Source organism: Ochotona princeps, chromosome 2 (genome assembly GCF_030435755.1).
Source record: "Ochotona princeps isolate mOchPri1 chromosome 2, mOchPri1.hap1, whole genome shotgun sequence".
NCBI lineage: Eukaryota > Metazoa > Chordata > Mammalia > Lagomorpha > Ochotonidae > Ochotona > Ochotona princeps.
In genome coordinates, this window is record NC_080833.1 from 94,803,731 (window position 1) to 94,819,404 (window position 15,674).

Consider the following 15,674-nt stretch of genomic DNA (forward strand, 5'->3'; position numbering starts at 1 on the left):
CACCTCCTTGGAGCACCCTGCACTTTACAACCTGAGGTTACCTATGCAAGCAACTTCCTCCCTGCTGGCAGGGTCTCTGCTGGTTCTGTTCTCCTGCCCTTGCTTGGAGTGTAATAGATGTTCGGAAGAAGAATAAACAGATGTGTGTGGGTTGAATGCAAACACTGCTGCCCATCCTTGTTGCCTTGCAGGTCAAAAGAGAAAAAAGGGCTATAAACCCTTTCCTGCCCGCCCCATCCTCTTGGCCAGGGTGGCCACCTTGCCGCTGCCCTCCCTTACGTTGCTTTGTTACCCTTCCCTCTGGGTTCAGAAGGTTGCACACTGCCCAGGGTTAGGACCATCTGAGTGTCCATGTCCATTTGATTGCAAGGACACTCCATCGTTGCACACCCTGGCTCCCTAGGTGGATGGAACAGCACAAACCAAGGCACTGAGACACCGCAAGCCTCGTGTAGTCTGATATGGTTGAAGGAGAGGGTCGGGTTGCTCTTCCAAACAAGAGGCTGGGGTCCCGTTGTGTCTAACTCTAGGAGAGGCCGGGATGTTTCTGCATTTGTTGCTGTTCTTCTTCCCAGTTCCTAAAGATCACCAACCTTTGCGCTTCACCTTCTCTACTACCACCTCACCTTTGAAGCATTTGTTTGAGGGCTGACATGGCGGCCGCAGCATCCCAAAAGGATGGTAATTCAAGCCCCAGCTGCTCCACTTCTGATCCACCTCCCTGCTTATGGCCTGGGGAAACAGTGGGGGATGGTCCAGGTGCTTGGATGCCTGGACCCATGTGGGAGAACTGGGAGCAGCTCCTGGTTCCCAACTTTGCATCAGCCCAGCTATATTTGTTATGGCCATTTGGGGAGTGAATCAGCAGATGGAAGACCTCTTTCACTCTTCTTTTTATGTAACTCTTTCAAGTAAAATAGATAAATCTTCAAAAAATTATTTGAAAAGGAGAGAGATATAGAGATAGATAGATATTCCAGTTCTTGGTTCACTCCCTACATGTTGCCAATGATCAGAGCTGGGCCAGTCTAAAGTCAGCAGCCAGGAGCTTCTTCCAGGTCTCCCACATAAGTGCAGGGGCTTGAGCACTTGGGCCCTTCTTCGCTGCTTTCCCAGGCTATCAGCAGGGAACTGGATAGGAAGTGGAGCAGCTGGGATGTAAATCACCACATATGGGATGTTGGTGCTATAGGTGGTGGTTTATACCTTGGTCCTGGCTCCATGTGTTTCATCTTTATAGCACTAAGAAATGGCATTGTTGCAAGCGTATACCAAACATAGAGTCCAGCATCTTATTGTCCCGTCAAGTTCAACGGCTTCTTAGGTATACCCTCTCTGGTCTGATGACAGAGCCAGCAGAGTATCATCCCAGTCAATTGAAAGCTCCAACATACCATCAGCAAAAATTTACATCATTATGGAATTAATACGCTTGCAATGGGGAAATCTCAACTGAACTTGAGCTGTGGTTATGCAATAAGGTGGAGGAATCCACCATGGTGGGAGGGTTTGGGGAGGGGTGGGGAGAACCCAAGTATCTATGTAACTGTGTCACATAATACAATGTAATTACTGAAGTTAAATAATAAATAATTAAAAAAAAAAAAAAAAAAAGAAATGGCATTGTTACAGTCTTTAACTACTAAGGAAAATTTTTATCTGTTAATGTTTTTAGCTATAGTAGTGCAACATTACTGCAACATCTATGCCTGTACAATATCATAAGTCACCATTGTAGTAACAGAATGCCTATGAAACTATACATGTTCTTTTCCGGAACAGTGATATCTGTTTTTCTGGGATGAGAACTGGGCTCTTGGGCAGTCAGCAGGATAGGTTCCAGGGAAATTCTGCGGTATGCACTGTTGACCCAGTGTAGGGTCAGACTCAACTGAGGCACACAGTGTCAGCCACCTAGTATTCACCAAGTCTTGCAGATGCCCGGGGCAGGGCTGGACAGCCTTGGTGACAACACTCTTGACCTTGAGAAACTCCTAGTTTATTCACTGTAGGACTATGCCAGCAGGAGATGGGAAGAGCTGGGCTGGAATCACTTAGTGTAAAATAGGACCCACGAGATGGAAATGAAACAAGGAAGCAAAAGAGGCAGGATCTGGCCTCAAACAGCCAGGACACCTCTTGAAAACCCCTGCCCGAGGGTATTAGCATGCCAAAGCCCTGCTTACATCTGGAATCCAGAACATTGTGGGGTAGTGTGTGTATGTGAGAGAGAGAGAAGGGGGTGGAAGACAATGACCAGGTTATAACTCTATGAACAATTGGGGTTGGTCATAGAATTTCTTTAAATTCAGAATGGTGAACAGGCTTAGGCTCCAGAAATAGCTGAATTTGAGATTTTGACAAAAACTTTGTTCCAGCAGCCCACTGGATACATATCGAGCATTTACTGCGTCGCATTCTGTTTCTCCCACTGGGGATATGGGGCAGACAAGGCAGGAGAGGTGGCGACCTAGGTTAAGCACATACGTTTTTAGCTATAGTAGTACGACATGTACTCGGAAACATAGAGCCCAGTCAGGTCTGCGGAGTGGTGGGGAGGGCCAGGGGACAGACAGGAGGGGTGAGCCCAGCGTGAGGACAGAGCATTGGGGTGCCTGGGTTCCAGTGCTGGCTGTACTTCGCACAGAGCCTCCAATGTCAGTGAGCACCCTGGGAGGCAATAGCTGGAGTCTCGAGCTCATGAGCCGCTGCACCCATGTGGGAAGCCCAGATGGAGTTCCTGGCTCCAGGCTCCCAAAAGATTGGCCCAGCCTGGGCTCTTGGCAGGCAGTTGGGCAGTGAACCAGCAGATGGCAACTCTGTTTCTCCATCTCTGTGCCTTTGAAATGAAAACAAAAAAACAAAAACTGGGCGGTGTGGTGGTGGTACAGTGAGTAAAGCCATAGTCTATGGTGCTGGCATCCTGAGTCCTGGCTGCTCCACTTGCGATCCAGCTCCCTTCCTGTGGCCTGAGAGGGCAGTGGAGGAAGGCCAAAGCTTTGGGCCCCTGCATCTGCTCAAATCACATTCAAAAAAATTGACGAGTGGAAATCTACTTAGTAAAGAAAAATGGTAAAGACCTCTCCACGGGACCGGGAGGTGGATGCTGCACAAGCCTTGAGCTGAGAGAGGAATGGCAGGTGCAGGCGGGAGCTTGGGAGTCCCACTTGTCAGAGCGCCAGGAGCACCAGGTGCTGCGACAAGGCCGGGCACCCGGAGGCCAACAGAACTCTAGGGCAGACAGGCGTTTGCCAGCACGCGGGGCAACGTCCTCAGCTCGCTCCCCGCTGGCACAGAGCGGGCAGCGCGTTCCCTGGTCGCCGAGGGAGCCGGGACGAAGGCCGCGTCACAAAGGGCCTGGGAAGACAGCCGCGTGTCCTCCGCCCGGGAGAGGGCGGGAGGCGGGCGCCACCCCACCGTGGGCGCGCGGCGCCCTCTGCAGGCCGCGGGCGGCGGCTCGGCGTGCCTTCCTTCCTCTTCCCGCCTTCCGCAGCTCACGTTGTTTTTCGGTCGCTGCGTTCAGTGTCCTCGCGGGTAGGCTACCAATAAAGTTTTTTTTTTCTCTACTGGCTCCCAGGAAACCCCGCCTCTTTTCAAGCACCGCGAGATCTGGCAGCGCGGCTGCTATGGCGGCCGCGTTTGAAGCCGGAATGGCGGAGGCGACGGAGGAGAGCGCGTTGGCGGCTGGAGAGAGCGCGATGCCGGCCGAGGAGAGTGAGATGCCGGCCGAGGGACCGAGCGCCCGGCCTGCGCGGAGCCTGCGGACCGCTCACGACCTCGGCGGCCCTCGGGCCCGCACCGGGGACGTGCTGTTGGCCGAGCCTGCGGACTTCGAGTCGCTGCTGCTGTCGCGGCCCGTGCTGGAGGGGCTGCGGGCGGCGGGCTTCGAGCGACCCTCGCCGGTGCAGCTCAAGGCCATCCCGCTGGGGCGCTGCGGGCTCGGTGAGTCGGGCGGGCCGGTCCCCGGAGGGGCGGGGGGGCTCCGCGCGGCCTTCCCGCCGCTGGCAGTTAACCGGTTTGTAAAGTTCTGTTGGAGATGGCTGGAGGCTCTTCTGGGCTTGACGAGGTCAAGGGACGAGGCTCAGGCCCCGACTACTGGGTCTCTGGAGGTGGCCGTCCCAGGGCCCAAAGACCATCGACCCAAGGGGCCGGGTTCGATTCCTCCCTGAAACATTCTCCGCTTCCGTCTGTACGGGGATGCCTCTACTTTCCCTTCTTTTCTCAGATTTGATTGTTCAAGCTAAATCTGGCACTGGGAAAACCTGCGTGTTCTCCACCATTGCCTTGGACGCGCTGATTCTGGAAAACCTGAGTACCCAGGTGAGCTTAGCTCAGAGTGCAGAGGGGAGGAGGGCATGCAGTGGGGGGCACTTCACTGCCCCTCATGCCCAGGCAGGGAAGGGAAGTTGGTGAAGAGTTGTTGCAGCCCCACCAGGGGCCCCCAGGAAAGTGCCAAGGTGGAGGCTGTGGAGTGGTGGTGGGGATAGGGAATTTGCTGCTGCAACTGTGGCCTTGAAAACTTAGTGGGTTCCGTGCCTCGGGAGGGAAAAGAATTTAGGCTGTGCTGATAGCCTCTGGCTTGATTCAGAGTAATGGGGTGCTGCGTTGTTAGCCAAAGATGGGTGGTCCGCAAAGCTCTCTGAAGGTATTTTCTTGGTCTCCCTTCTTCTAGGTTTCCTTGAAAAAAAAATATGTATGTATGAAATATATATATATATATATATATTTGCTATAAAGATTTGCGTATTTTTGTTGGAAAGATTTACAGAGAAAAGAGAGGCAGAGAGAAAGATCTTCCATCCACTGGTTCGTTTCCCCAAGTGGCTGCAATAGCCAGTGCTGAGCCGAAGCCAGGAGCCAGGATCCTTGAGCTTCTTCTGGATCTCCCACATGGGTGCAGGGTCCCAAGGCTCTGGGCCATCCTCTACGGTTTTCCCAGACTGCAAGCAGGGAGCTGGATGGGAAGTGGAGCAACTGGGTCGCTAATCAGTGTCCATATGGAATGCTGGTGCGTGTAGGCCAAGGATTAGCTAATAGAGCCCTCATACTAGCTGCATTCATTTTTTGAAGTTTAAGAGTTACGTGTTATAAAATCTAAACAGTTCTCCTTGTGTGTGTTCATCAAATTAATACATACTCATTTTTATGAACAGGTAGGGTCAGTGTAGGGGTGGCATTGTGGCGCAGTAGGTTAAGCTGCCACTTGCAGAGCTGACGGACATCCCTTGAGTCCCAGCTGTTCCACTTCCCATCCAGCTCCCTGTGTATGTAGCTAGGAAAGCAGCAGCAGATGACCTAAGTGCTTGGACCCCCTGTACCTGGATGGGACCTGGATGGAGTTCTTATCTCCTGGCTTCAGCCTGGCCATCAGCCTTAGCAGCCGTTTGGGGAATGAACCAGAGGATGGAAGATATTTCCCTTCCAAACCACTTTTGGAATTCTGCCTTTTTTCCCATTTACCTGTTTTTCTTTTCCCTGTTTTCTCGTCATACTTTTCATTACTTGCTGTGAGTTTACCTGCCATATGTTTGTTGTAGATCTTATTGTCCAAGAGTGAAGGTGCCCAGAACAGACTGTGTTATCTTAGCTTGTGGTAGGATGCTCGTTAAATAATTAGCAAATAAATGACATTTTCCCAAGTCATTGAAAAACTCATTTTTTAAGAAGATTTGTTTGTTTGAAAGGCCAAGTCACAGAGAGGGAGAGACACACAGAATGAGATTTTTTTTTTTCAAAGATTTATTTTTGTTGGAAAGTCAAATTTACAGAGAGGAGAAAAAGATCTTCTGTCTGCTGGTTCACTCCCCAAGTGGCCACAGTGGCCAGGGCTGACCCGATCCAAAGCCAGGAGCCAGGAGTCTCCTCCAGGTCTCCCGTGCAAGTTCAGGGTTCCAAGGCTTTTGGCTGTCCTCAACTGCTTTTCTAGGCCACAAGCAGGGAGCTGGAAGGGAAGCGGGGATGCCGGGATATGAACCGGCACCCATAAAGGTTGCTAATGTATGCAAGGTGAGGATGTTAGCTGCTAAGCTACTGCGCTGAGCCCCAGAACAAGATCTTTCATCTGCTGTCTTGCTCTCTTAATGGCCACAGCAGCCAAGGCTGGGCCAGATCCCAGCTAGCAACTGGGAGGTTCATCTGGATCTCCCACAGGGTGCAGGGGCACAAGCACTTGTGCCCTTTTCCACTGCAGGGAGCTGGATGGGAAGTGAAGAAGCCAGGACTGCACTTGGGGCACATGTGGGTCACTGATACCACAGCATTGGCTTAGTTTGTAATGCCACAGCCCCAGCCCCCAAGTATCATCTTTAAAAAACAGTGCATCAAAAACAAAACAAAACAACAGTGCATCATATCATGCATGTGCTTAGTATACGTGTATTTTGCTCTGATGCGAATTTCCTTGGATATTTTACTTTTTTTTTTTAGATTTTGATCTTGGCTCCTACAAGAGAAATTGCTGTACAGATACATTCTGTTATCACAGCCATTGGAATAAAAATGGAAGGTTTAGAATGTCATGTCTTTATCGGAGGGACTCCATTATCACAGGACAAAACCAGACTTAAAAAGTGTCATATTGCTGTTGGATCTCCTGGTAAGATGGCCATGTCCACTGCTAATTAAGGCTTTTAAGGAACTGTATGTTTTTAATATAACTCAGATGTGATAGTGTTTGGAATTGTTCTGATTACTAATTACTTTGATTGGAAATTAAGAACATTGTGCTACTGAGATACAGACTTGTGATGACTGTAGTGACAGAGTTTATGAAGTCTCCATTTCTAAGAATGCTTAGAAACACAAATGGGCTATTATGAGAAGAAATGAGATGGTGTAAAGGAAGCTCTGGGCTGGGACTGTTCTGTGGCTTCCTGATCTTCTTGACCATGACCAGGGTTTGTTTAGAATCAGCCTTTATGTTGTTGGTAACAAAGCTGTTTGTCTTCCATACATAACTATTGTTGGTGTTGTTACATGACATAAAAATCATGGGTTTAGATAAAATAAAACCCAAGATTTCTAATTGTGCTTTGGTATGTAAATGTACAATACAAATTAATCCAGGAGATTCAGAGGTACAGCCTGTGAATAAATAGAGTAAAACATGGGCTGAGATTTATAGAAGTTTGGTACATCGTAAGTATTTCAATATTTGTTTCTTGGAATTTAGGCCGAATTAAGCAGCTAATAGAACTGGACTACTTGAACCCAGCCAGTATACGTCTCTTTATTCTTGATGAAGCAGACAAACTTTTAGAAGAAGGCAGCTTCCAGGAGCAAATAAAGTAAGAAAAATATGTAACTAAACAATGACAGTGGTACCCAGAAGTCTTTGCTTTTAGCTTTTCAGGTTGTGCTTACTGTTAAATAGTCTCTGAGCTGTGTATGTTTCTCTGTCGCAGCTGGATTTATTCTTCCTTGCCTGCCAGCAAGCAGATGTTGGCTGTGTCAGCTACTTACCCGGAGTTTCTGGCCAATGCTTTGACAAAGTACATGAGGGATCCCACGTTTGTAAGACTGAATTCCAGTGACCCAAGTCTTCTAGGTATGTACAGGTTTTGAGTATTTAACGTTATTTTTTGAACTTAATTAATTTGGGAGGCAGAGTGATAGGGAGAAACAGAAATCGCTGTCTGTTGGTTTCTTGTTCGGATGGCTGTAGCAGCCAGGACTGTGCTAAGCTAAAGCGAGGAGCCAGGAGCTCTTGTCCTCCACATGGGTGGCATGGGACTCAAGGACTTGAACCCTTGCATATTTCCCCGGTGGGAAGCAGAGTAGATGGGATTCCCATCTGGCCATCTGATGGGTGATGCAGCATCGCAAGTGCCGGTGTGACCGGCTGCACCGCAGTGCCCGTGCCTACCTGCTTCATGGCTACTGTTAGGAGATAACAAATCTATGTAATTGATGACTCGATTTCTTCGTAGGTCTGAAGCAGTATTACAAAGTTGTCAATTCATACCCTTTGGCTCATAAGATTTTTGAGGAAAAGGTTCAGCATTTGCAGGAACTGTTCAGCAGAGTTCCGTTTAATCAAGCCTTAGTCTTCTCTAATTTGCATAGCAGGTAATGTGACATGGAGGAGCAGCTGAGGGAGGGAGCCTGTGTGGGGCAAGATTTGTAAAGTGACAAGCCTTGGTTTTCTTTCTGTAGGGCACAACACTTGGCTGACCTCCTTTCTTCTAAAGGCTTTCCTGCTGAGTGCATTTCAGGTAAGTTCATCTTTTACTTTAATCTTTGTTCAAGTTCTGGAGGGAAACCCCCCCCCTTTTTTTTAGTAGAAAGGAAGATAGTTTTTTTTTTTTTTTTTTCCAATTTTTGTTTGAAAGATTTAGAGAGACTGAGACTTCCATGTGCTGGCTCACTCCCAAATGGCCACAATGGCTGGAGGAGTTGAGTTGATCCAGGGCCAGGAGTCAGGATATTGTTCTGAGTCTTACATGTGGGTGCAGGGGCCCAAGGCTTGAGCCATCCTCTGCTCTTTTCCCAAACTAAAAGCAGGGAGCTGGATCAGAAATAGCATTCAAGTCACAAACCCGTGCCTGTATGGGATGTCAGTATTTGAGGATTATTAGCCCATTGAGCCATAGTGCCTGCCCCGAGATTTATTTTTTTTTTTTTTAAGATTTATTTATTTTTATTGCAAACTCAGATATACAGAGAGGAGGAGAGACAGAGACGAAGATCTCTCGTCCTATGATTTATTCCCCAAGTGACCACAATGGCCGGTGCTGCACTGATCTGAAGCCAGGAGCCAGGAACTTCCTCCCGAGTCTCCCACGCGGGTGCAGGGTCCCAAGGCTTTGGGCCGTCCTCAACTGCTTTCCGAGGCCACAGGGAGGGAGCTGGAAGAGATGTGGAGCTGCCGGGATTAGAACCGGCACCCATATGGGATCCCGGCGCGTTCAAGGCGAGGACTTTAGCCGCTAGGCCACCACGCTGGGCCCGAGATTTATTTTTTAATAAAGACTCTGTGTTATTTCTATGGAGAACTTAGTTATATGAACCAAATCTTTGTTGTCTTACAAGAGGAATATCTTTCTCTACGCAGTCATTGTGAAAGTGCTAAGAATTGTTAGCTGAATTAACTTCTATAGTGTGGAAGGCAAAATTAATTCAGCTCTTGTGTTTTTGCGACAAAGTTAAATTATTACTGCCGGGTTAACGGGAATGAAAGACTTGAAGGAATTATTGGTCTGAGATCCTTTAAGATGGAGCTATTCTCTGCTGCCACTCCGACAGCCAAGGCTGAGCCAGATGAAAGGCATGAGCCTGGAATCCACGCAGGTCTGCTGTACGGCAAGGATCCATGGTTGAAGTGATCAGACCCTGCTGCCCCCAGGGCGCATGTCAGCCGCAAGCTGCAGCTAGAAGTACTGCTGGGACACAAACTCGGGCTGGCTGCTCTGGGGTGCACACTTTCCAAGTATGCCTACCCTGAAGATTGATTTTTAACTTGTTGGCTTGAGCTTTTGTAATTATGGTTTATGGTAAGAAAAGGAAAGGTTTGTTTTTTTTTTAATGAGTCTACCAGTTCTTAAAATATTACGTTTTATTCATTTAAAAGATATTTGTTTAACTATTTGAAAGACAGACCAAGGGGGCGATGAGATAGTTTTCATGTAATGGTTTACCCCCAAGTGCCAGGGCTGGATTGGGCTGAAGCCGGGAGCCCGGAACTCCATCCAGGTCTCCCTCTTGGGTAGGAGGGACCAGGCAGCATGTGCTGCTTCCCAGGATGTGTTAAGCGGGATCAGCAGTAAAGGAACTGGCACTCCAGAATGGTGTGTAAGTGTCCCGAGTGGGGGCTCAGTGTGCTGTGCACAGTGCCTACCCCTTGAGCCAGCATTTTGATTGGTGATTACATTTAACACTGGATTGTAAACTACTAATTATTGAAGTTTTATTTTTCTGAGAAGTATGCTATCCTCCACATAGAGCCATGTGGCATAACTTGTTCACCATTTAAAACTGATTTTTGAATTTCAAGTTGATTGCCTAAACCATATTTTAAAAGATTCTGACTTTGGGTTTTAACCCAGATTTGCATAGAAGGATGGAATTAACTGTGGTTGGTGTGTTTAGAATGTTAAGAGTAGGAGTTATGATTTCTGATAAATATGTATTAGCTGAATTGTTTTTATATGTCTTGTTTGGTGTTTTAGGCAGCATGAATCAGAATCAACGTCTTGATGCTATGGCTAAACTGAAGCAGTTCCATTGTAGAGTCCTCATTTCCACAGACTTGGTAAACTTCCTGTTCAGTTTGGGTGACTAATCCATCTTGACATATGTTCTATTACCATCTATACAGATTGTATCTGTTATAAAATAATAGATGAATAGAATGTGGGTGTATCAAACAAGAATACCAGATTATTATTTGTCCAGTGCTGGTGAAGGTACTTTCTTGAAAATGTCTCTCATGGGCCTGGCACGATGGCCTAATGGCTAAATTCTTGCCTTACATGCTCCAGGATAGGATCTCATTTGAGTGCTGGCTCATATGCTGACTATGCCACTTTTCGTCCAGCTCCCTGCTTGTGGCTTGGGAAAGTGGTAGAGAATGGCCCAAAGCCTTGCACTTGTGTGACAGACCTGGAAGAGGCTCCTGGCTCCTGGCTTCTGGCTTTTGATCGGCTTGGCTCTGGCCATTGTGGCCATCTAGGGAGTGAACCAGTGGATGGAAGAGCTTTCTTTGTGTTTCACCTCTCTGTAAATCTGCCTTTCAATTAAAAAAAAAAGCTTGAAAAAAGTCTCATATTTTGGCCTACTTGACTTAGTTGTACTTTACCTGAAAGGCATACAGAGACTAGAGATCGTCTATCTGCTGATTGATTTGATTTTCTGACTGCACACAGTAACCAAGGCTGGGCCAGCCTGTAGCCAGGAGCCCAAATCTGAGTCTTTTACCTGGTGGCAGGAACTTAAGCCTGCTGGCTCCCAGGGAGCTGGACTGGATTCAGCAGGGCTAAGACTCCTTCCTGACATTCTGAGATGGGATGCCAGAATCCCAAGCAGTGCCCTAATTGCTGTGCCTAGGGCCCACCCTTGAGCAAAGTGTTTTGTTTTGTTTTGGTTTGGTTTGGCTTTGGTTTTTGAAATTAGTGAATCAACAGGAATGAATTTCTTTTTTTCCTCTGCTCCTCAGTTTGACACTTGGTTATATATAGAGTGTGCATTGGTGGCCATGTTACGGTTGCTGCAAAGAAATAATGATTGTTTTCTTCAATTCAAGACTTCCCGTGGGATTGATGCCGAGAAGGTGAATCTCGTTGTAAATCTGGATGTACCATCGGATTGGGAGACGTACATGCATCGGATTGGCAGAGCTGGTCGTTTTGGTAAAGAGAAAAGTGTAACTGCTCTAAGTGGAGGCATCTCAAACTGATGGACCTGATTGTCATTTAGTGGAAATAATTTACTGCTCACCATTCCTTCCACTTAGGTACTTTGGGATTGACGGTAACCTATTGTTGCCGGGGAGAAGAAGAAAATATGATGATGAAAATTGCCCAGAAATGTAATATCAACCTTCTCCTTTTACCAGGTATTTTATCTGTTAAATTTTGCTGTCAAAATAATCACTGAAGTGATAGACATACTGAAAATAATAGGTAACTCAAAGTGCTATGATATGTTGGGCAGTGTTCCCAAAACTATGTAAATGTTAGCCCCTTTAATTCTCACCACGGTCTTCTTAGGTATGTGCTATGGTTAACTGCTTTTTGTAGGCAAAGACACTGGGCAGAGAGGTTAAGTAAAGATGTTGACAGCTAGTAAGTAGCAAGGAGAGGACTTCAGACTAGCCATGGTACATGGAAAATGAAAAATATTCTACTACTTACCATTTTAGTTCTGGCCTAGAAATTTGATTTTGTTCTTTGGTGTAGGGGAGAGTATTTTACATTGCTTTGAGATAATTCTTGCTAAATTCTTTGTAACCATGAGAAAGGAATAGTAATTTTTTTGTTTTGTTTTGTTTTGTTTTAATTGAAAATTACAGAGGGGAAGAGAGACAGAGAGGGAGATCTGTCCACTGGTTCACTCCCCAGATGTCTGAAATGGCCAGAGCTAGGCTGATCTGAAGCTAGGAGCCAGGAGCTTCTTCTGGGTCTCTCATGTGGGTGCAGTGGCTCAACCTTCCAATGCCATCATCAGGGAGCAGAAACAGGAAAGCAGTTGGGACATGAACCAGCACCGATATGGGACACTGGCATTTCAGGCTCCATCACTGTGCCAGCCCTTGTAGTATTGGCTTTAAGGTGCCATCATAGAAAAATGCATTTTTGAAACTGAACTGTTAATGATCTCTTGAGTAGTTTACTTAGTATGTTATACCAAGTATATACTATACATGGTATATAGGGCACATAGATACGTATATGAATACATATATAGTACATACATGATATTGTATAATATGGAATAGAATATGTAGTTATTGAGCAAAGTGTTTAATTTTTTGAGGGTTTTTTTTTTTTTTTTTTTTGAGATTTGTTTTTATCGGAAAGAGAGGAGAGACAAAAGAGAAAGATATTTCATCCAGTGGTTCACTCCCCAAATTGTTGCAGTGGCTGGAGCTGAGCTGATCTGAAGCTAGGAGCTTCTTCCAGGTCTCCCACACGGGCACAGGGTCCCAAGGCTTTGGACCATCCTCCACTGCTTTCCCAGGCCTCAAGCAGGAAGCTGAATGGGAAGTGGAGCAGCTGGGACACGAACTGGCATCCATATGGGATCCTGGCGCTTGAAGGGGTGAATTAGTCAGTTGAGCCATTGCATCAGACCCTAAATTTTTGAAATCTCTTATAAAGCTGGGTTAAGCACAAATCTGAGAATCCTGTGGATTCATCTTGTGAGTATTTTGTATCAGTATCATAGTATCTAATGATAAAGGAAAATTTGCCTTTGCTATTAGAAAATGGCTGATTTGGTCTTCATCTCGGAACCCTGTAATCATGGGAGAATTGTATTCCTGTTAGACTTATGGAGGTGCCTAGGGCAGGGCTAGGTGTAAGCTTGACCTCTCTGTGAGGTGAGCAAGCGATAGTATCTAGTAGGAGTCTGTTTTTGTCTATAAAGTCTGTTCCACAAAGGTTTGAGAGACTGTACTGAAGAATCCAGACTTGGGGAGTTTAGTGGTGTGCTTTGATGGAGTGTAAGCAACAATAGCACAGGCAAGATCTTTGTAAAATGGGAGCGTGGTACGTCTTACCTGCTTAACATGAAAACTGAGTACACTTTGGAAAGATCCAAAGGATCAGGTGGAAGCAAACTGTCAAAGCTGGGTGGAGTAGGGAATTTACAGGGCCTTAGGCCACGGAGTTTTAGAAAAATTATAAGTGTCTGTGTATGTTGCATTCTTTTCATAGTCAATTGATAGATTGTTTCTCGCAGTAGAAGTTTTCTTTCCACCGTTAGGGGAGTGACTGCTCCCTGTTGGTATGTAGGATGGGAGATTTAGTAGCAGTTGTAATATTTCCTGGTTGATAAGCTTCTGACTTTGCTGTCATCAGCAGTGAGGTAAAGGGGAGGGGGCAGGCAAGGGGACGTGGAGAAAAGATGAGACAGTAGTTACAGCCTTGTACATCACTCCAGGAATGAGCTCTGATTGAATTGGGGTAGGGGAAGAGAGTGCTTGGGAGTATAGGGTGGATCTTAATAGGTTTCTTAGGCAAATATCTATTGCAGAATTGCTTAGATCTTTAGCAATATTGTTAAGTTTCTTACAGTGTATCATTTACATAGTTTATTTCCTAAACTTATTTGGCTTTGGAAAATTTCAGGAAATCATCCAGAAAATGCTAATCATTTGTAACCTGACTTTTAATACTTTTTTCTTCCTCTTTATGTAGATCCCATTCCTCCTGGTCTGATGGAAGAATGTTTGGACTGGGATGTAGAAGTTAAAGCTGCTGGCCACACTCAGGACTTAGCAAACACACCTACCCAGCCTGTACAGAAGCAAATTCAGAGAATGGAGAGAACCTTTCATACTCGAAAGAAAGCTCCTGGTGGCCACATGGCTTCCCCTGGAAGTACTTCTGTGTCTGCGCTATCAGTCAAATCCAAAAATAACACTAAGCAAAAGCTTCCTGTGAAAAGCCACTCGGAGAGTGGAGTCGTGGAAAAGGCAGTGTCTTCACATGAAGTGGAATGTGACGCGCAGCCTGGAGAGCAAATGAATTCCATCCAGGCCCCTGTGGAGAACCCCACCAGCCATCAGCAGCGGGTCAAAGAGGCGTCACCCGTGACCCTCCCCAAGATTCCCTGTCTGGCATCCTTTAAAATCCACCAGCCATGCATGTTGTCCTTTACAGAACTGGTAGAGGATTACGAACACTACATTAAAGAGGGTTTGGAGAAACCTGTGGAAATTATCAGGCACTACGCAGGTCCTGAGGATCAAACTGGGAACCCTCAGAATGGTTTTGTGAGAAATAGAATGACTGACGAGAGGGTGGCAATACTGGCGAGCAGTGGCCAGTCTGGAGACTCTGAGAGTGACAGTGACTCTTGCAGCTCAAGGACTTCTTCCCAGAGCAAAGGAAACAAGTCCTATCTGGAAGGCTGTTTGGATGCTCAGGCAAAAGACTTGGAATTTACTCCTGCAGATGACCATGTGTCTTTGGAACAACCGCTGAATGGAAATGAAGCCCCCAACCTAGAGGAATATCAAGAATCGCCTGAAATGCCACTGAAAACAAGGTATAAAGAGGGGGCTCACCAGAGAGTGAAGCAGAGCCGGAGGAACCTGCCCAGGCGTTCTTCCCATCGATTGCACACGGAACCTCAAGACGGTAGTTGGTATGAGAGCCATAGAGAACCTCATCCAGGTTACTCTGACACCTATCAGAATTATGAAGAGTACTGGCGAGCCTACTACAGGGCATGGCAGGAATACTACACTACTGCCTCTCAGTCCTATTACTGGAACGCTCAGAGACATCCGAGTTTGATGCGAGCCTATCACATGCATACTGTGTATTTACAAGAAATGATGCGTGGTAACCACTGATCACAGGCCGTGCCTGAGGCCGGCAGGAACTGTCAGTAGGGGATACTTGTGGAAGTAAATCCTCCGTGACCTGTAGTAGAATGGCATTTACTGGCATTTTTGAGGAACTTGAAAAGACTTGAGGCTGTACACTAGGACCTGTCTGTTTTTTAGAATGTTTTAAATTTAAGCCAGATATACAGCCCTGTTTTCTTTGGTAAACAAACTTCAGATTCTTCAGAATTTTTGGGACATGGTGCTTAAGGTCCCAAGGTACTATTTTTTAGAAGCTGTCCCCAAAAGAAACCGATAGATGGCATATATACCACTGCTTACTTTCAATAAAAACAGCCAAGAATTGCAAAACAATGTTAGCTTGTGTTTGGAGTTGTTCATAAGAAAAAGCTTGGACTGCATTTCCACCGAGGCATATATAATATGCCTCATACAGTATATATGGTACATCATATATATATATATATATAAATATAAAATTTATTTTGGAAAGGCAAATTTACAGAGAGAAGAGACAGAAAGATCCTCTGTCCACTGATTCACTCCCCCAAGTGGCTGCAATGGCCGTAGCTAAGCTGATCTGAAACCATGAGCCAGGAGCTGCCTCTGGGTCTTCCACGTGGGTGTAGGGTTCTAAGGCTTTGGGCTGTCCTAGACTGTT

General features: G+C 46.4%; 1 protein-coding gene across 1 annotated transcript; it reads left to right on the forward strand.

Moving 5' to 3' along the window:
- The first annotated feature begins 3,611 nt into the window (after window positions 1-3,611).
- DDX20 (DEAD-box helicase 20) lies at window positions 3,612-15,367 on the forward strand. Its single transcript, XM_058660049.1, has 11 exons — window positions 3,612-3,942; window positions 4,226-4,320; window positions 6,427-6,595; window positions 7,172-7,286; window positions 7,404-7,546; window positions 7,929-8,067; window positions 8,155-8,213; window positions 10,167-10,249; window positions 11,240-11,345; window positions 11,450-11,551; window positions 13,857-15,367. The coding sequence occupies exons 1-11, from the start codon at window positions 3,627-3,629 to the stop codon at window positions 15,017-15,019; spliced, it is 2,490 nt and encodes an 829-aa protein (XP_058516032.1). The 5' UTR covers window positions 3,612-3,626; the 3' UTR covers window positions 15,020-15,367.
- Window positions 15,368-15,674: the final 307 nt, after the last annotated feature.